The following is a 21,549-nucleotide window of genomic DNA, read 5'->3' as shown; positions in this document are numbered from 1 at the left end:
AGCTTGTTCAGGACAGGTGACGGAGTGTCTGGTCTCCCCCCACTCTCCCCTACTACTGTTGGGGACATGTTTTTGTGTGGGTCCCATCCCTGTGTTCCTATGGGAAGGACTAAGGTCTTCCTTCTCACTCTGCTGTAGGACCTGTAATCGTCAGGAGACGTCTCTGTCTTTGTAACCCTCTCATCAACACCGTGAGAGAACACGAGTGCAGCCTAATCACAGTAGCCCTGGCCACCTGTGTGAATCACCTGTGTGAATCAGACTGTCATTTGTCATGTCTTGTGTCGGCTCTCTGCATACCTTGCTGTGCAAGAGTAGACAAAACACAATCATCGCTCTCTTCCTTAACTTGTCACACACATCTCAAGGCTCATGAAACAACAACTCAGATTGTAAATTAGCTACTATAAGTAGCCCAATCAAAACCTTAGATCCAGTCCAGTTAAGTTTTTGGCTAATGGTCTCCTTTAAATGGTTATCTTACTGTACTTTCAGTTGGGGATGAAAAGAAAACACGTCTTGATTAATGCATTATATCCTGATATTTTCACTTGCATTTCATAGTTGGGGTGAGTTGAAGATATGTGTAGGCCGGACTATGTGCTTATTAATAGCTTGCACATCTCTCAAGTCAAGTGGGTGTGCTCTACAGTCAGTGTTTTGTCTGTGACTGTTTGAAGCTACAGGCTTCAATAGTTAAAAGTAAATTGAAACATTCACCACAGGTTTCCACAGTTTAATCAGTGATGTATGCCTACACACAATGAGCCTAGATCACAAGCGCAGAGAGAGAAGTCAGAACAAGTGAGTGCTACCAATGTTTCTCTGAAGCAGAAGTTGACCCTGGGCCTCCCTCATGCAGATTATTGGCTCTTGCACCAGACGTGTTGCTTAGCAACCTAAAACATGAACTGAATAAATATTTATCTGGTTTGAGATTGACTCTTGAGATGCAGGCAAGAAGAAAACACAAACAAACCAAGATGTTGTTGACTTCACCGTTGCTAGAAAGTTGAGATGAACAGATGTTTGGGAACAATATAAAATATAAATCTAGCAATTTCTTCTTGCAAACTGTGTATGTTTGCTTGTCATATGAGAACAGGATTTCCTCCAATGTTCTCATCTCAGTGTGTGTGGCTCAGTCGGTAGAGCATGGCCAAGCGTCGTGGGTTCGATTCCCGCTGGGGCCACCCATATGTAAAAGTAGTGGCCCCAGCCGACTTGTAAGTCGCTTTGGACAAAAGCGTCTGCTAAATGGGATATATTTATATATATATCTCTGCGTCAGACCACAGAATGTCCTCTCTCTCTCTGTCTCTCTGTCTCTCTCTCCCCCTCTCTCTCGGGTGGGGCAATGTGGAGGAACTAGCCCCAGCCCTGTCCGCATGGGTAAAGGTTTGTGACACGTGCCAGACGGGTCCCCTCTGTTCTCTCCGTCCTCTGTCTGACAATGATGATGTCACAGTGTGTGCCCCATTTGCCAGGTCCCGGGTTAAACTCATCCATTTAGTGATGATGACCCAGAATATCTATGTTTCCCCCAGGCCTAATGTGTGGTCTGTGGTGGAGTCTATCTGCTGCTCTGGATCAAGATATCTGACATGATAGATCTATGCTCATGTTGGAAACATTCGATTGCTCTTGCCTTGAGTGATGAGAGGCAAAACAGGCCTAGACTTTTTACTCGAGATCTCATATCCAAAATGATCTTAACCTGCACTGTATCTAGGCAATAATGGTGCGTGGTTGTTTATAAAGAGGATTGATCTGTATCTAGTGCAGCCGTCATGGTTGATCACTCCTGACTCATCATTGATTTGGCTCTCTCTCAGGGCAAAGGCAAATGACTGGCTGATGATTGCATCAGTCAGTTCTAGTGTGTCGTGCATCCAACAAGGACGATCGCCGCAAGGTCGACCTATCCTATCTCATGCTGTCAGATGCTCTGATGGAGAACTTCTTCTTTGGAAGGCAGAGAGACCGCTTCACCATCCTCTCACTAATGTAGTCAAATGGTCATGCAAGTTCTAGAGGTCGACCGATTAATCGGAATGGCCGATTTAATTAGGGCCGATTTCAAGTTTTCATAACAATCGGAAATCTGTATTTTTTTTATACCTTTATTTAACTAGGCAAGTCAGTTAAGAACACATTCTTATTTTCAATGACGGCCTGGGAACAGTGGGTTAACTGCCTTGTTCAGGGGCAGAACGTCAGAATTTCACCTTGTCAGCTCGGGGGATTCAATATTGTAACTTTACAGTTAACTAGTCCAACGCAATAACGACCTGCCTCTCTCTTGTTGCACTCCACAAGGAGACTGACTGCCTGTTAAGCGAATGCAGTAAGCAAAGGTAAGTTGCTAGCTAGCATTAAACTTATAAATCTTATAAAAAACAATCAATCATAATCACTAGTTAACTACACATGGTTGATGATATTACTAGATATTATCTAGCGTTTCCTGCGTTGCATATAATCTGACTGAGCATACAAGTATCTAAGTATCTGACTAAGCGGTGGTAGACAGAAGCAGGTGCGTAAACATTTATTCAAACAGCACGTTTTGCCAGCAGCTCTTTGTTGTGCGTCAAGCATTGCGCTGTTTATGACTTCAAGCCTATCAACTCCCGAGATGAGGCTGGTGTAACCGAAGTGAAATGGCTAGCTAGTTAGCACGCGCTAATAGCATTTCAAACGTCACTCGCTCTGAGCCTTGGGGTGGTTGTTTCCCTTGCTCTGCATGGGCAACGCTGCTTCGATTGTGGCTGTTGTCGTTGTGTTGCTGGTTCGAGCCCAGGGAGGAGCGAGGAGAGGGACGGAAGCTATACCGTTACACTGGCAATTCTAAAGTGCCTATAAGAACATCTAATAGTTAGGTTAATGAAATACAAATGGTATAGAGGGAAATAGTCCTATAATTCCTATAATAACTACAACCTGTTAATATTGAAGACTCATGTTAAAAGGAACCACCAGCTTTCATATGTTCTCATGGTCTGAGCAAGGAACTGAAACGTTAGCTTACTTACATAGTACATATTGCACTTTTACTTTCTTCTTCAACACTTTGTTTTTGCATTATTTAAACCAAATTGAACATGTTTCATTATTTACTTGAGGATAAATTGATTTTATTGATGTACTATATTAAGTTAAAATAAGTGTTCATTCAGTATTGTTGTAATTGTCATTATTACAAATACATTTTTTAAATATAAATCGGCCAATTAATCGGCATCTGCTTTTTTGGCCCTCCAATAATCGCTATCGGCGTTGAATAATCGTAATCGGTCGACCTCTAGTAAGTACCATACGTTTCAGTAATGTTTGATTTTCTCCTGTCCAAATACTGAAAGGATGACGTGCCACTTTCCTTTTTCGCTTCACCTGGCTAACACGAGGAAGAAGATCGCCTCCCAGGTCCAGTAGGCATAGCTCCATCTTTCTTCCTCGTAGAACTTTGCATTATTTCCTCTGTACTCTAAACTCAGGTTTCACTACTGTTCTCCCTGTGACCTCAACGAGAGACCCCAGTAGGGAGCTTTGGAATGTACTGACCGGCTAATGTCAACGTTACGTCTGGTGAATTTAACGTCTTTTCCTCCGTAAATTGAAAAGAGGTTGGTATAGAAAAAAGTGGTGGCTGTTGTAGCTCTGCTAATATAAACAGACTTGCCAGTGCTGATCACAATCTTCTCATTAGAAACCCCTTTGAGAGAAATATTGGAAGAGGTCTACGAATGAGCTCATTCTAGTGTAACACATATGACATGAACAGTGTGTCTCTCGGCCTGTCTGTTTTCTTATATCTCCGCCATCAGGTATTCAAATCGTTCCTGTTTTTCAATCACCGTGGGACAGCAGTTCATTATGCCAGGTGTTGTGTGGATTTTTTTTTCTTTTCAAAAGGAAACAGGTCCTTTGATTGGTCCCCTGGGTAGAAGTAACTGTTGTTTCTTTGGAGAGGAAACAGACCTTTTGAAACAGGAAGTTATTGCGATACCCTGATAGTTCTCCATCGTTTTGAGTCATCATCATTGAGTCCTACCTTGCAGTGTAGACTATGTGTCTATAAATGTATTGTGAAGGATGTTAGGAAAATGACAGAGAGAGAATCAAACTGGCCACAGTATAATATGACAAATCAGTCCACCACGCTGTCCTCCCTATCCAGTGATACAGAATGCAGGGAAGTAGTCCAAAAGCTATTCACAAACCTCCAGAAACAAATTAGTCTCAGGGACCAGATCGAGAGGGTATGCCACAAGTCACTCTCAACAGACATGTTTGTAAAGGGCTCTACGGCTGGCAAGCATGTCCAGCGTTCCACTGATTTCACAGTAGAGATTCCCCCCCCTTTTATTTTGTCTTTTCAATTCCAACTGCACGGATTGTTGTTGAAAAATATGACCCGTAACCTAAAGCAGCAAATGCATACAAGAAAATTCAAGTAGAAAAATAGAAGTCGTAACAACAAAAACAATAAAACGTTAGATTTTTTGGGGGGAGATAATATGCAGACCAGATGTGCTTACACAGGACATGAAAGAGCGAGGACTCTGTGCTTTGGAACGCAGGTGCTTTTAATGGCCGTTTGATGTCAAGTGATTCCGATGATTTAACTGATTGGCCCAGGCCTATCTCTTGTGTCAGTTAAATGAATATGTATCTCACTGGCTGCTAGCCTAAGTAGCGGAGTAAGAATGAACTATAGCCTTTTAGGCAGATCCAGCCTACATTGCTTCACTCGCTCACTCTCTCACTCACTCACTCACTCACTCACTCACTCACTCACTCACTCACTCACTCACTCACTCACTCACTCACTCACTCACTCACTCAAACTGTCATGGATCTAATCCTCTGAAGAACCGAAGAGATCGTGTGGTTCAGGGGGTACACTAACAGCAATGCAGGGATTCTTTTTTTTTTGTGAGGCGAGTCTGAATGTAGGTGAGGACATTCTAATGCTTGTCTCTTCAAATCTGTAAATTCATCACATTAACTTTCAATTGCTGAATCAAAACTAATAGCCAGATGTTTGTCCATGTTAGATTGTACAGCAGTGTAGAAGCCACCCCATCTCCCCAAAGTGCAGTCTCTGTAACCCCATGTGGCCCTAAGCTTTCATGTCATCGTCACTGCAGAACATCTTTGCTCTTCCATCCATAGCAGACTAATTAACCAGTATGTCCCCGACAACATCCATTCCCCCAGAAGGACCATCTGCAAGGGCATACCATTTCATCCCCGTCCACAGGCACATTCTCAGTCCGGGTGATAGATCTGTGAAGTGTCATACCTTCTATTTTCGGGTTTGAAATGAGAGGAAGGTGCATAAGTAGGCTGACGTGTCTCTCTCTCTCTCTTACGTAAAACCTGGTTCTCATTTCCACAATGGCCTACTTTGATACGTACTCATGCATGCAGCTCGCCTCCGACTAGCCCCATGGAGGTACAGTAGATTTGGACCACACAAACATATTGCAATCTTATCCCTCACTCCACATACCCACCATGCCTCAAACCATATATGGATAGACACTGTGTACTGCCAGATCATCCAAAAGAACTTGCCAGAGTGACAGCCAGGAGCCAGAGCAGTAGACGCAACCAAAACAGCATTCCTTTATTTGGTGGTTTAGGAAATATCTCTAATCACAACTGACTAAATGACTAATAAAATAGAAATGTTTCCAGTCCAGACTGCATGAAAACCTCTCTGATGGTTGGAGAGAGAGAGAAAGGGTCACTTCACAAAAGGCTTGAGGGTTGTTTCCTACTTCACACAGAGTATGTCTATACTGCCCCATCTCGACACTAACCTTTACGGCCAAATTGTTACCCTTGCCATTTCTGTCTGTGTTTATGTCTGTACAGACCATGAGGTCACGGCCTCTCCGGGCCTCTACGTGATGTAGAGAGAGGTACTATGTCATTAGTCAAAGATTTATGTACGATGTTGGAGTGTTGACTAAACGAAAACACGGGAACAGACACCATACACTGTCGTGTTTACCTGGAGGGTGCGTGCCTGCTTAAAAGACGTGGTACAGGCAATCTGAGCCCCCCAAAATAGAGCGTTGGGTGTATAGTGGCTGGCAGGAGGTTGTGTTGAGGTGGATTCCTACTTGGGGTGATTTGATCCTCCCCCTTGTGGTGTGAACTGACCCTGGTGGTCTTCCTGGACTGCGATAAGAAGCAGTGCTAACTAAAATTGGGAGGGCCACGGTAAAACGAGAAGCCCTTCTACTAGAGTTACACTACCCTCCTTCCTTTAGCCTTCAGTGAAAGGCTATGGGCTATTTATGAACAGAGGTCTTTGGTGAGTCGTTCCGTGTCATTTCAGCAGGCCATAACACCCACCATCTCAGATTGTTCTGAAATTGTTTCTGGAGTTAGAAACAGGTACGATTGGCATTCCTGAACAATTATTTTGTAGAAATGTAATTGTATCTCAGCTAAACTAATTGATTGCACCCAAATTGGTCATTTCTTTCAATAAATATGGTATCCAACATCCGATTTGGACCAAACTTCTACCTACCAATGAGAAAGACATGAGGAATCTTTCTTTTTTTAAGCCACCCACAGAACCCACACCCATGCCAACCCCACCCTGACAACCAGTATACAGTATCATCAGTTCTCTATGTTTGACAAGTAGTATGAAGCTGCAGCCTGAAGTATTGCTTACATAGCCCATACTATGTAACGTATTCCCTGTGAATCTAGTGATGTTTTTTGCCATCCCTGTTCAGAGCAATTAGTTATTGAAGCCGGTTGCATTATTTACCGTAAAGTAGTGTGAAAGTAACAGGTTCTGACCAATAGATGCCGCTGTTCATGCTATACCAGCACACTCGTTTATCCATTGTTGCTTGTCTCTTGTGTTTATTAACTTCTTGAAACTCCCCAACCCGGATCCGGGTTTGTGACTAAGCCTCAGGCTCATTAGCATAACGCAACGTTAACGATTTCTGAAAATCGCAAATAAAATTAAAATAATGCGTTTGCTCTCAAGCTTAGCCTTTTCTTAACAACACTGTCATCTCAGATTTTCAAAATATGCTTTTGAACCATAGAAATTGACTAATTTGTGTAAGAGTATGCAAAGCTAGCATAGCATTTTGTGTAGCATGTAGCACGCAACATTTTCACAAAAACCAGATAACCAAATAAATAAAATCATTTACCTTTGAAGAGCTTCTGATGTTTTCAATGAGGAGACTCTCAGTCACATACCAAATGCGCAGTGTTTCCTGAAAGCGTCTGTGTGTAGGAGAAATCGTTCCGTTTTCTACATTGCGTCTGGCTACCGAAACGAACCGAAAATGCAGTCACCTACAACGTAAAACTTTTTCCGGATTAACTACATAATATCGACCGAAACATGGCAAACGTTGTTTGGAATCAGTCCTCAAGGTGTTTTTTCACATATCTCTTCATTGACATGCAGTTCGTGGAAGCTTGCTTTACTCTCTGTATCGTATGGAAAAATACTGGCAGGTGACTTTTGCGCACCAATTTCGGCGCAGGACACCGGGCGGACACGTGGTAAATGTGGTCTCTTATGGTCAATCTTCCAATGATCTGCCTACAAATACGTCACAATGCTGCAGACACCTTGGGGAAACGACAGAAAGGGTTGACTCATTCCTCTTGCGTTCACAGCCATATAAGGAGATCATGAAAAACAGAGCCTCAAAAATCCTTGTCATTTCCTGGATGCCATCTCATCTTGGTTTTGCCTGAAGCTCACGTTATAGGGCACGCACAGAGAAGATCTTTGTATTTCTGGACACGTCAGAGTGTTTTCTTTCGAACGGTAGCAATTATATGCATAGTCGAGCATCTTTTTGTGACAAAATATCTTGTTTAAAACGGGAACGTTTTTCATCCAAAAATGAAATAGCGCCCCCATAGATGTAAGAGGTTAAATAGATCACAACATTTCCTTTGCAACTTTGGGTAGAAACCAATAGATTTGGCCCATGATGACAATAAATTGTGTGGTCATGCTCACAATTCTAGGCAGTCCTCCAAAGCAAATGTTTTGTTTAAATGTTTTTCTGTAATATTCATATTTGGAAAAACTCACAGGATGGTTTTTCAATACCGTCAATACCGTATAAACTATTTATTAGATTTAAAAAAAAAAATATTTATACATTTGAATATCTGTAGCTACTTTTGAAGTAAATACCTGCAGTCACCTTGTGCAGTACGTTAGGAGATGAAGAACATTGCGCTTTTCAATTAATCCGTCACATTATTATGTAGCTTATGGTCGTCCCCAGTCACGTGGTGTTTGTTTCACGCACACAACGAAAAGAGACCAACGAAAAGAGACCGGAGCCTTTTGAGTCACTCACTGTCGTGCAGAGTGTGCCAGGTGATCTAATTACTGTATGGAATGCCAAAATAAATGTTTGCCAGCTAGATATCTTATAACTATCTGGTCCCTGAGATTAATGTGTTTCTGGAGGTGTGTCATTAACTGTCTGAAATGTGCTAGATGCTCTGCAATTGTGCATTTGGTTTTCTAATTTAGTAGCTAGTTAGCTATCTAGCTAAGTGGTGAGCATCTTCAAAATGTTTGCAATACACTCGTTAGCATTTATGTTGCTCTCTCTATGGAGTCCTTAGTACACTATAACGTAAACTCACCCCATTCCGTACAAATGTCCGCAACATTCAAACGAGGCTACAAAGAAAACTAATGGGACTGTAGTGATTGTGTTGACTTCAAAACCGGGGGTGTGAACTAGGTTTCCATTCAAGCGTTGATCAACATGGTAATGGCTCTGTAGTATTGGATAAAAGTTGAAAAAACGGACCCTCCGTTACATTGTGACGTGTCATGTCGTAACGTACAGCACGCATTAAGCAACTATTTCTGTCTTACAATCTCTCTCCACCAGGTGTAGAACTTCCCTCATCATTTAAAAACAAGAAATGGACAGTGACGGGGGTAAGGGGGGATACCTAGTCATTTTTTGCGTCATCATTGCATGCGATCATCATTCTCAAAGCCGCTGTTCAAATTTGACACAAACCTTCAAATAGGTATGTAATGACTCATTATATAAACTCTTTATAGTGTTTTATTTACATCTTAGAGGCGATAAGGTGATAAGTTGGACAGAATGAATGAAACAAGGCAATTTTTCCACACAACATCTCTCCTCACTATCACGCATTAGTTTTGCTTCCCCATCCTCCATTTAAAAAAAAGACCCGACAGGGCTCATTGTCTTCTTGAATTATGCAGAAAAGGGCAGCGTTTAGGTCATGTAATTGATTCTGTTGGAAAGGGGAGAAATTGTGCTTTACAATGGTATTGACAAGTATTACGTTTTTGGGGCGCTAAAATAAGGTGTTGTACAAGAGTGTGTGAGTTTACGTTATATACAAGAGTATGTGGACACCCCTTCAAATTAGTGGATTTGGTTATTTCAGCCACACCCATTGCTGATAGGTATATAAAATCAAGCACACAGCCATGCAATATCCATAGCAAAAACATTGGCAGTTGAATGGCTTTACTGAAGAGCTCAGTGACTTTCAACGTAGCACCCTCAGGATGCCACCTTTCCAACAAGTCAGTTCGTCAAATTTCTGCCCTGCTAGAGCTGCCCTGGTAGAGCTGCCCCGGTCAACTGTAAGTCATGTTAATGTGAACTGGAAACGTCTAGGAGCAACAACAGCTCAGCTGCGAAATGGTAGGCCACACAAGCTCACAGAATGCGATCACCAGGTGTTGAAGCGCGTAGCGCCCACTACCGAGTTCCAAACTGCCTCTGGAAGCAACGTCAACACAATAACTGTTTTCGTCGGGAGCTTCATGAAATGGGTTTCCATGGCCACGCAGCCACACACAAGCCTAAGTGCTATGCCAAGCGTCAGCTGGAGTGGTGTAAAGCTCTCTGCCATTGAACTCTGGAGCAGTGGAAACACGTTCTCTGGAGTGATAAATCACGCTTCACCATCTGGCAGTCCGACGGACGAATCTGGGATTGGTGGATGCCAAGAGAACGCTACCTTCTTGAATGCATAGTGCCAACTATAAAAGTTTGTTGGAGGAGGAATAATGGTCAGGGGCTGTTTTTCATGGTTTGCGTTATGCCCCTTAGTTCCTGTGAAGGGAAATATTAACGCTACAGCATTCAATGACATTCTAGAAGATTCTGTGCTTCCAACTTTGTGACAGTTTGGGGAAGGCCCTGTCCTGTTTCAGCATGACAATGCCCTCGTGCACAAAGCGATGTCCATACAGAAATGGTTTGTCGAGATCGGTGTGGAAGAACTTGACTGGCCTGCACAGAGCCCTGACCTCAACCCCATTGAACACCTTTGGTATGAATTGGGACTACTAGCCAGGCCTAATCGACTACTAGCCAGGCCTAATTGCCCAACATCAGTGCCCAACCTCATTAATGTTCTTTTGGCTGAAGGGAAGCAAGTCCCCACAGCAATGTTACAAAATCTAAAGCTTTCCCAGAAGAGTGGAGGCTGTTATAGCAGCAAAGGGGGGACCAACTCCATATTAATGTCCATGATTTTGGAACGAGATGTTCGACAAGCAGTTGTACACATACTTTTGGTCATGTAGTGTACTTGTTAGCATTTTGTTAGCATTCTGGTAAGTTATTTTTTTGGGGCTTTGAATATTAGTTTATTTTTTAAATAAATATCTGCAGTCAACTTGTGCACTAGGTAATAGATAAAGCAGATCACATTCATAATTTCGCCCCTTGGATCATTTTTTATTATGAAGCTTTTTCATCATGAAGCTTTTCCGGTACTAGGTTCCCAAAACAAAGGTTTGAGCCAGTCACTTGTGTTTGTTTACAAAGAAGCACAACAGGCAAAATGGAAGCTTCGTGAGGTGAGTCACTCCTGCAGCTCAATTTAAGTGCAGTGATCAAGTTACACTTGTATGAAATTCACTACTGTTTGCCAGCTATATATCTTAGAACTATTGAATTATAACTGCACATTCTCTCCAGCTGGGTTTTGCAAACTTAGTGGCTAACAATAGCTTGCAAGATCAAGCTTCTTAGTAACAGCAGCAGAGACACTCCCATCCTGGAATAAATAATTGTTAATCTAACTGCAGTGTCCAATTAACAGTAGCTATTACAGTGAAAAAATACCATGCTATTGTTTGAGGAGAGTGCACAACAACAAAACATTTTTTAGCACGGCAACTGGTTTGATACATTCACCTATGAAGGTAAATGAAGTACTTGCATTCAGTAATCTTGCTCTGATTTGTCATCCTGAGGGTGCTGCTTAAAGTTAATGAGGGAGATAGGAGTCTCCAGCTTCAGTGATTTTTGCAATTTGTTCCAGTCATTGGCAGCAGAGAACTGGAAGAAAAGGCGGCCAAAGTAGGAATTGGCTTTGGGGGTGACCAATGAAATATACCTGCTGGAGCACGTGCTACGGGTGGGTGCTGCTATGGTGACCAGTGAGATGAGATGAGGCGGGGCTTTAGATGAGGCGGGGCTTTAGATGAGGCAAAGAATTATAGATGACCTGGAGCAAGTGGGTTTGGCGACGAATATGAAGCGAGGGCCAGCCAACGAGCGCATACAGATCACAGTGGTGGGTACTACAGTGGGGGCAAAAAAGTATTTAGTCAGCCACCAATTATGCAAGTTCTCCCACTTAAAAAGATGAGAGAGGCCTGTAGTTTTCATGATAGGTACACTTCAACTATGACAGAGAAAATGAGAAGAAAAAAATCCAGAAAATTACATTGTAGGATTTTTAATGAATTTATTTGCAAATTATGGTGGAAAATAAGTATTTGGTCAATACTTTGTTATATACCCTTTGTCGGCAATGACAGAGGTCAAACGTTTTCTGGAAGTCTTCACAAGGTTTCCACACACTGTTGCTGGTATTTTGGCCCATTCCTCCATGCAGATCTCCTCTAGAGCAGTGATGTTTTGGGGCTGTTGCTGTGCAACACGGACTTTCAACTCCCTCCAAAGATTTTCTATGGGGTTGAGATCTGGAGAATGGCTAGGCCACTCCAGGACCTTGAAATGCTTCTTACGAAGCCACTCCTTCGTTGCCCGGGCGGTGTGTTTGGGATCATTGTCATGCTGAAAGACCCAGCCATGTTTCATCTTCAATGCCCTTGCTGATGGAAGGAGGTTTTCACTCAAAATCTCATGATACATGGCCCCATTCATTCTTTCCTTTACACGGATGAGTCGTCCTGGTACCTTTGCAGAAAAACAGCCCCAAAGCATGATGTTTCCACCCCCATGCTTCACAGTAGGTATGGTGTTCTTTGGATGCAACTCAGCATTCTTTGTCCTCCAGACACGACGAGTTGAGTTTTTTCTCCCAATCGTCTTCTGGATCATCCAAATGCTCTCTAGCAAACTTCAGACGGGCCTGGACATGTACTGGCTTAAGCAGTGGCACACTTCTGGCACTGCAGGATTTGAGTCCCTGGCGGCGTAGTGTGTTACTGATGGTAGGCTTTGTTACTTTGGTCCCAGCCCTCTGCAGGTCATTCACTAGGTCTCCCCGTGTGGTTCTGGGATTTTTGCTCACACCATAGGGTGAGATCTTGCGTGGAGCCCCAGATCGAGGGAGATTATCAGTGGTCTTGTATGTCTTCCATTTCCTAATAATTGCTCCCACAGTTGATTTCTTCAAACCAAGCTGCTTACCTATTGCAGATTCAGTCTTCCCAGCCTGGTGCAGGTCTACAATTTTGTTTCTGGTGTCCTTTGACAGCTCTTTGATCTTGGCCATAGTGGAGTTTGGAGTGTGACTGTTTGAGGTTGTGGACAGGTGTCTTTTATACTGATAACAAGTTCAAACAGGTGCCATTAATACAGGTAACGAGTGGAGGAAAGAGGAGCCTCTTAAAGAAGACGTTACAGGTCTGTGAGAGCCATAAATCTTGCTTGTTTGTAGGTGACCAAATACACTGCTCAAAAAATAAAGGGAACACTAAAATAACACATCCTAGATATGAATGAATTAAATATTCTTATTAAATACTTTTTTCTTTACATAGTTGAATGTGCTGACAACGAAATCACACAAAAATTATCAATGGAAATCAAATGTTTCAACCCATTGAGGTCTGGATTTGTAGTCACACTCAAAATGAAAGTGGAAAACCACACTACAGGCTGATCCATCTTTGATGTAATGTCCTTAAAACAAGTCAAAATGAGGCTCAGTAGTGTGTGTGGCCTCCACGTGCCTGTATGACCTCCCTACAACGCCTGGGTATGCTCCTGATGAGATGACGGATGGTCTCCTGAGGGATCTCGTCCCAGACCTGGACTAAAGCATCCGCCAACTCCTGGACAGTCTGTGGTGCAACGTGGCGTTGGTGGATGGAGCGAGACATGATGTCCCAGATGTGCTCAATTGGATTCAGGTCTGGGGAACGGGCGGGCCAGTCCATAGCGTCAATGCCTTCCTCCTGCAGGAACTGCTGACAGACTCCAGCCACATGAGGTCTAGCATTGTCTTGCATTAGGAGTAACCCAGGGCCAACCGCTCCAGCATATGGTCTCACAAGGGGTCTGAGGATCTCATCTCGGTACATATTGGCAGTCAGGTTACCTCTGGCGAGCACATGGAGGGCTGTGCAGCCCCCCAAAGAAATGCCACCCCACACCATGACTGACCCACCACCAAACCTGGAGGATGTTGCAGGCAGCAGAACGTTCTCCACGGCGTCTCCAGACTCTGTCACGTCTGTCACATGTGCGCAGTGTGAACCTGCTTTCATCTGTGAAGAGCACAGGGCACCAGTGGCGAATTTGCCAATCTTGGTGTTCTCTGGGAAATTCCAAACGTCCTGCACGGTGTTGGGCTGTAAGCACAACCCCCACCTGTGGACATCGGGCCCTCATACCACCCTCATGGAGTCTGTTTCTGACCGTTTGAGCAGACACATGCACATTTGTGGCCTGCTGGAGGTAATTTTGCAGGCCTCTGGCAGTGCTCCTCCTGCTCCTCCTTGCACAAAGGTGGAGGTAGCGGTCCTGCTGCTTGGTTGTTGCCCTCCTACGGCCTCCTCCACGTCTCCTGATGTACTGGCCTGTCTCCTGGTAGCGCCTCCATGCTCTGGACACTACGCTGACAGACACAGCAAACCTTCTTGCCACAGCTCACATTGATGTACCATCCTGGATGAGCTACACTACCTGAGCCACTTGTGTGGGTTGTAGACTCCGTCTCATGCTACCAAAAGCACCGCCAGAATTCAAAAGTGACCAAAACATCAGCCAGGAAGCATAGGAACTGAGAAGTGGTCTGTGGTCACCACCTGCAGAACCACTTCTTTATTTGGGGTGTCTTGCTAATTGCCTATAATTTCCACCTGTTGTCTATTCCATTTGCACAACAGCATGTGCAATTTATTGTCAATCAGTGTTGCTTCCTAAGTGGACAGTTTGATTTCACAGAAGTGTGATTGACTTGGAGTTACATTGTGTTGTTTAAGTGTTCCCTTCATTTCTTTTGAGCAGTGTACTTATTTTCCACCATAATTTGCAATTTTTCTCATTTTGTCTGTCATATAGTTGAAGTGTACCTATGATGAAAATTACAGGCCTCTCTCACCTTTTTAAGTGGGAGAACTTGCACAATTGGTGGCTGACTAAATACTTTTTTGCCCCACTGTATATGGGGCTTTGGTGACAAAATGGATGGCACTGTGATAGACGGCATCCAATTTGCTGAGTAGAGTGTTGGGCGCTATTTTGTAGTTATACAGAGAAATATTGTGTACAGAGAAAGGTATACAGAGAAAAGAGTCGGCCCGAGAATTGAACCCTGTGGCACACCTATAGAGACTGCCAGAGGGCCGGACAACAGGCCCTCCGATTTGACACACTGAACTCTGTCTGCAAAGTAGTTGGTGAAGCAGGCGTGGCAGTCATTTGAGAAACCAAGGCTGTTGAGTCAGCCGAATAGAATGTGATGATTGACAGAATCAAAAGCCTTGGCCAGGTCTATGAATACAGCTGCACAGTATTGTCTCTTATCGATAGATGTTATGATATCGTTTAGGACCTTGAGCTTGGCTGAGGTGCAACCATGACCAGATTGCATATCGGAGAAGGTACGGTGGGATTCGAAATGGTCAGTGATCTGTTTGTTAACTTGGCTTTCAAAGACCTTAGAAAGGCAGGGTAGGATAGATAGGTCTGTAGCAGTTTGGGTCTAGAGTGTCTCCCCCTTTGAAGAGGGAGATGACCACAGTAGCTTTCCAATCCTTTGGGATCTCAGACGATATGAAAGAGAGGTTGAACAGGCTAGTATAATAGGGGTTGCAACAATTTCGGCTGATAATTTTAGAAAGAGAGGGTCCAGATTGTCTAGTCCTGCTGATTTGTAGGGGTCCAGATTTTGCAGCTCTTTCAGAACATCAGCTATCTGGATTTGGTTGAAGGAGAAATGGGGAGGCTTGGACAAGTTGCTGTGGGGGCGCAGGCCTGTTGACCAGGGTAGAGGTGGCCAAGTGGAAAGCATGGCCAGACGTAGAAAAATGCTTATTGAAATTCATTATTATCATGGATTTATTGGTGGTGCTCTTGTTTTCTAGTCTCAGTGCAATGGTCAGCTGGGAGGAGCTGCTCTTATTCTCCATGGACTTTAGTGTCCCAGATCTTTTTGGATTTGTGCTGCAGGATGCAAATGTCTGTTTGAAAAAGCTAGCCTTTGCTTTCCTAACTGCCTGTGTATATTGGTTCCTAACTTCCCTGAAAATGTGCATATCACGGGAGCTATTCGATGCTAATGCAGTACGCCACATGATGTTTTTGTGCTGGTCAAGGGCAGTCAGGTCTGGAGTGAACCACAGGCTTTATCTGTTCCTGGTTGTACATATTTTAAGTGGGGGATGCTTATTTAAGATGGTGAGGAAAACACTTTTAAAGAATAACCAGGCATCTTCTACTGACGGAATGAGGTCAATATCTTTCCAGGCTACCTGGTTCAGGTCGATTAGAAAGGCCTGCTCACTGAAGTGTTTTCGGGAGCGTTTGACAGTGATGAGGGGTGGACGTTTGGTCGCAGACCCATTACGGACGCAATCAATGAGGCAGTGATCGCTGAGATCCTGGTTGAAGACAGCAGAGGTGTATTTGGAGGGTAGGTTGGTTAGGATGATATCGATGAGGGTGCCTGTGTTTACGGATTTGGGGTTGTACCTGGTAGGTTCATTGATAATTTGTGTGAGATTGAGGGCATCAAGCTTAGATTGTAGGATGGCCGGGGTGTTAAGCATGTCCCAGTTTAGGTCACCTAACAGCACGAGCTCTGTAGATAGATGGGGGCAATCAATTTACATATGGTGTTCAGGGCACAGCTGGGGGCAGAAGGTGGTCTATAGCAAGCGGCAACAGTGAGAGACTTGTTTCTGGAAAGGTGGATTTTAAAAGTAGAGGCTCATATTGTTTGGGAAAACTCCTGGCAGACCTATTATGTAGTGATGTAATTCTTCACTGGATTTGTCTGAAACTCTGCACACACACTGCTGCCATCTGGTGACCAAAATCTAAATTACACCTATCCTCCTATCTGAATGTATGGCCTTTCTCTTGCATTTCAAAGACGATACCAAAAAAAAAATGAAACTGCATGTTTTTTTTGTATTATCTTTTACCAAATCTAATGTGTTATATTCCCCTACATTAGTTTTACATTAACACAAAAGTGTTTCCTTTCAAATGGTATCAAGAATATGCATATCCTTGCTTCAGGTCCTGAGCTACAGGCAGTTAGATTTGGGCATGTAATTTTAGGTGGAAATGTAAAAAAAGGGTTCGATCCTTTTTAATAGAATAACCACCATTCAGGAGGATACAGACAGATCAAGGTGCTATCTCAAACCTAAAAGGGTTTTTCAGCTGTCCCCATAGGAGTACTCATTGAATAACCCTTTTTGGTTCCAGGTAGAGGGTTCTACATGTAACCCAAAAGGGTTCCCTTATGGGAACAGCTGAATGACCCTTTTGGAACCCTTTTTTCTAACAGTGTATGCTTAGATATGCAGAAAAATAAACATATTTTTTACATAGAACTAAGCATAATGACTATGGCTCATGTTTGCTGGAAATAGCCATCCTCACATCCTTTATGCCCCTAAGATTTTGGGGGTGCATGACACCCCTGCACGTTACGATAGCTTACAACTGAAATGCTCTGAAGAGTTTCCCTTGCTTGCTGTGGTCTGGGCCTGCATAAGCCTATTGTTGGTGGCCTTGGAGAGGGATTGAGTCTTGCGTCTGAAATGGCAGCCTAGTATCTACTGTACTTAGTGCACTACTTTTGACCACTACTAGTGCACTACATAGGGAATATGGTGGCAATTTGGATTCAACCACAGTGATATCTCTGGACAGCTGGTCCTCTGGGCAGGGGTGCCATTGTCGTGACATTACATTCACTGTTAACTGCTCGCCCTTGCCCATTAAACACACCGATCCTCAGCGTGAGTGCTAGTCTGCGGCAGGGCATGGAGGCTGCCAGTTGGCTGTATGTTTGGGGCTTAAGGTTGATTCGTTGATGTAAAGTAGTAGGACCACTAGCTAGCATGGTAAGGCCTACAGTAACAACAACACAGGGCCTGCACCGTGCAGCTGGGAAGATGTGGACTAATCGGAATCACCCTTCCATGTCACCCACCCAACGTTATCAAGGTCTAGCACAGGGTTGGGCAACCTCTATCCTCGTGGGCCAGAGTGATGTCACACTCCCCCCCCCATCCATAGCAAACACAGCTGTTAAACTAATTGCGTTCTAAACTGAAGATCCTGATTCGATTATTGGAGTTGGGTGTGTATGCTGGGGCTGGGGCAAAAGTGTGACACCAATCAGGCCCCTGAAGACTGGAGTTGCCCATCCCTGGTCCCAGACCAGATCAGATCCTGAACAGAGACCCTCTAGAGCAGAGGTGTTCAACTCATACCCTACAAGGTCTAGAGCCTGCTGATTTTCTCTTCGACCTGATAATGAATTGCACCCACCGGGTGTCCCAGATCTAAATCAGAGGTCCATAGTTGAGTTTGAGGGCTTTAGAGTATTGGAAAGCTGTATGGGTTCCAATTTCCTTATACAGTATGGATGTGTTCCAATTCCCTAATATATTATACCAGCAAGAGCCTGTAAGCCTATAGTTCAGTATGCTTTTGGCTATATGTTTTTCCACCCACTCTTCATCTGCATAGCGCTATCACATGGTTGGTTAAATCCTAGAAATCTCTCTTTATTTTCACCGTTTACCTTTTATTCTAGACAAAATGCGATTATGTAAGAAATAAGACTTTGATCTCTTTCAAAAATAACAAACTCTGAAAAACAGCTCTAAGAACAATGGCTGACGTGTGTTCATTGGCCCGATGTTGTAATCTCAGAGAGAATGGTGACATTTGATTGGGCGGTGGGGTAGCGGGGGGGTCGGGGTGAGGCGAAAGGGTTTGTAATCAGATTAATAACCACGTCAAAACCAGGTTTCTACTGAGTCATGTCATGAGTCGTGGGCATTCTGGGTAAAGGCTGGTAATGTTCTACACTGGTTAGATTGGTTCTGGAAGTCTCTCTTCATCCTTGGTTTCTATCTTTGTCCCTTTTGGTTCTTTCATCCTTTTTTGTTAGAATCTTTGGTCTGTTGGACTTATTGTTGTGATCTACAAAGGACATCTTGGTCAGAACGTGTATTATTTTCCTCCATTGTGTTTTTCACCTTCTAAAATGGATTAAAGTCCTTGGCTGCCCTATACCATACTCCTAAATTGGTGTGCAATGACCATGAGCATGTTGCGCAGGCGGAGTGAGTTCTTTGGACTCCTGGACACTGTGTGCTCGCCCAAAACAGACACGATGAAAACGGATGTGCTGAGAAGGGCCTCGGCGCCAAACCCGGGGATGGGTGCAGGGACGGGGTTGAGCCATGAGACCCAGCAGCTGACCCCATCTGAGGAGTATCTGCAGACCCTACTGCAGATGAAGATTACCAGCTCTGTGAGTGTACATTAGTAACTGGTGATTCTCTCCTCATCTTCAACATCTCTGTCACAGTTAGGAGACAGTTACGCACCTGAGCTCCACAGTCTGTACAATACCGCATTACTTAAAAAAATAAATACATGATACAGTATCTGAAGGAACCTTACTTGGGTTAAATTAAATGTAGGCTACGTAACACTAGCACAAATCTACTGTCACTTGGTGTCAGTTGAACTTCGGAGCTCAGGGACAGTGCGTTTATTTGTCACATGGCGGTTAGCCTAGTGGTTCGACTGTTGGGCTGGATCGAATCCCCGAACTGACAAGGAATAAATATGTTGTTCTGAGCAAGGCAATTAACCCATTTTTCCCTGGGTGCCGTGGATGTTGATTAAGGCAGCCCCCCGCACCTCTCTGATTCAGCGGGGGCTGGGTTAAATGTGGAAGACACATTTCAGTTGAATTACAATCAGTTGGACAACTGACAAGGACTTTCCCTGATGAGCAAAGCCCAAATGATTTCTGCTGTAAAGGCCTCAATGAATGAGTCATTACCACCCTTCCAGTTACAGTGACTCACAGCCAGGGATCTAAATTATCATGTTTTAATTGGTAGCACTGGTGCTCCAAACTTAAACAAGGCAACAATAAACATGTTGTCTCCCACGATTTAGGCAGCAACCCCCCCGCCCCCAATTTGTGACAATTATTCAAACAATTAAGTATTTTTTTCCCTCGCCAGAAATCCGCACTGATAGCTCACAATGGATGGACATCAGAGAACGGACTCGACTGCTTGATAGAGAGATGCATTGAAGTTTTCAGTTATTACTATAGCGCCTCCCTTTCGCCAATCAGTGTAATTTTGTGAATGTCGGATCTCCGTGGCGAGACACATCATTTACCCAAGTTTCGTCAAAATAGGGCCAGTGGTGTCTGAGGTATTGTGTGTCACTAACGCACGGCGATAGATTCATAGTCCCACCCATTGCCAACGTTAATACATTGTTAGCTGCATCTGCATAGAATTACAGTGCCTGTAGATAGTCGACACACTCTTTCAAAATGTTCACCATTTGTGAATGGGCGGAGCTTCTAGATCCTTAAGGGGAACTTATTTCTCATGAGGAGATGCATATATGTACAGTGGCTGGCGAAAGTATTCACCCCCCCCCTGGCATTTTTCCTGTTTTGTTCCCTTACAACCTGGAATTAAAATAGATGTTTTGGGGGGGGGGTTGTATCATTTGATTTACACAACATGCTAAATATTGTTTTTATTGTGAAACAAACAACAAATAAGTCAACAAAAACTGAAAACATGAGCGTGCATAACTATTCACCCCCCCCAAAAAAAAAAAGTCAATACTTGTAGAGCCATCTTTTGCAGCAATTACAGCTGCAAGTCTCTTGGGGTATGTCTCTTTAAGCTTGGCAAATCTAGCCACCGGGATTTTTGCCCATTCTTCAAGGAAAAACAGCAATCTTGAAGTCACACCACAGATTCTCAATTGGATTGAGGTCTGGGCTTTGACTAGGCCACTCCAAGACATTTAAGTGTTTCCCCTCAAACCACTCAAGTGTTGCTTTTGCAGTATGCTTAGGGTCATTGTCCTGCTGGAAGGTGAACCTCCGTCTCAGTCTCAAATCTCTGGAAGGCTGAAACAGGTTTCCCTCAAAAATGTCCCTGTATTTAGCACCATCCATCATTCCATCAATTTTGACCAGTTTCCCAGTCTCTGCCGACGAAGAACATCCCCATAGCATGATGCTGCTACCACCATGCTTCACTGTGGGGATGGTGTTCTCGGGGTGATTAGAGGTGTTGGGTTTGCAACAGACATAGCGTTTTCCTTAGCTTAAAGTGGTCCTAAGGACAGATGCTCCAATCTCTGCTGTGGAGCTTTGCAGCTCCTTCAGGGTTATCATTGGTCTCTTTGTTGCCTCTCTGGTTAATGCCTCTCTGATGGGCGGCCCTCTCTTGGCAGGTTTGTTGTGGTGCCATATTCTTTAAAAAAATGTTAGGATGGATTTAATGGTGCTCCGTGGGAGGTTAAAAGTTTCAGATATTTTTATAAACCAACCCTGATCTGAACTTCTCCACAACTTTGTCCCTGACCTGTTTAGAGAGCTCCTTGGTCTTCATGGTGCCGCTAGCTTGGTGTTGCCCCTTGCTTAGTGATGTTGCAGACTCTGGGGCCTTACAGAACAGCTGTATATATACTGAGATCATGTGACACTTACATGGCACACAGGTGGACTTTATTTAACTAATTATGTGACTTCTGAAGGTAATTGGTTGCACCAGATCTTATTTAGGGGCTTCATAGCAAAGGGGGTGAAGACATATGCACAGACCAATAAATATTTTTAATTTTTTGAAACAAGTAATTTTTTTCATTTCACTTCACTAATTTGGACTATTATGTGTATGTCCATTACATGAAATCCAAATATAAATCCATTAAATTACAGGTTGTAATGCAACAAAAATAGGAAAAACACAAAGGAGGGTGAATACTTTTGCAAGGCACTGTA

General features: G+C 43.6%; 1 protein-coding gene across 16 annotated transcripts in view; it reads left to right on the top strand.

The window, feature by feature from the left end:
* Window positions 1-21,549, top strand: part of LOC135544555 (formin-binding protein 1-like) — a 104,421-nt gene that overhangs the window by 10,088 nt on the left and 72,784 nt on the right. For 15 of the 16 annotated variants that reach the window (XM_064972269.1, XM_064972263.1, XM_064972261.1 and 12 more), the window contains exon 1: window positions 18,793-19,026. The exons of the other annotated variant lie outside the window; for it this stretch is intronic. In XM_064972269.1, coding sequence (XP_064828341.1) covers window positions 18,808-19,026 — 219 coding nt within the window. In that variant the 5' untranslated portion in view covers window positions 18,793-18,807. Of the gene's footprint in view, window positions 1-18,792; window positions 19,027-21,549 lie in introns of those variants that run through there. 16 annotated transcript variants of the gene reach the window in all.

The sequence above is a fragment of the Oncorhynchus masou genome, chromosome 8, assembly GCF_036934945.1.
Source record: "Oncorhynchus masou masou isolate Uvic2021 chromosome 8, UVic_Omas_1.1, whole genome shotgun sequence".
Taxonomy (NCBI): Eukaryota; Metazoa; Chordata; class Actinopteri; order Salmoniformes; family Salmonidae; genus Oncorhynchus; species Oncorhynchus masou.
The sequence above is the reverse complement of the archived record's forward strand: the minus strand, read 5'-3'. Positions and strand labels throughout refer to the sequence as shown.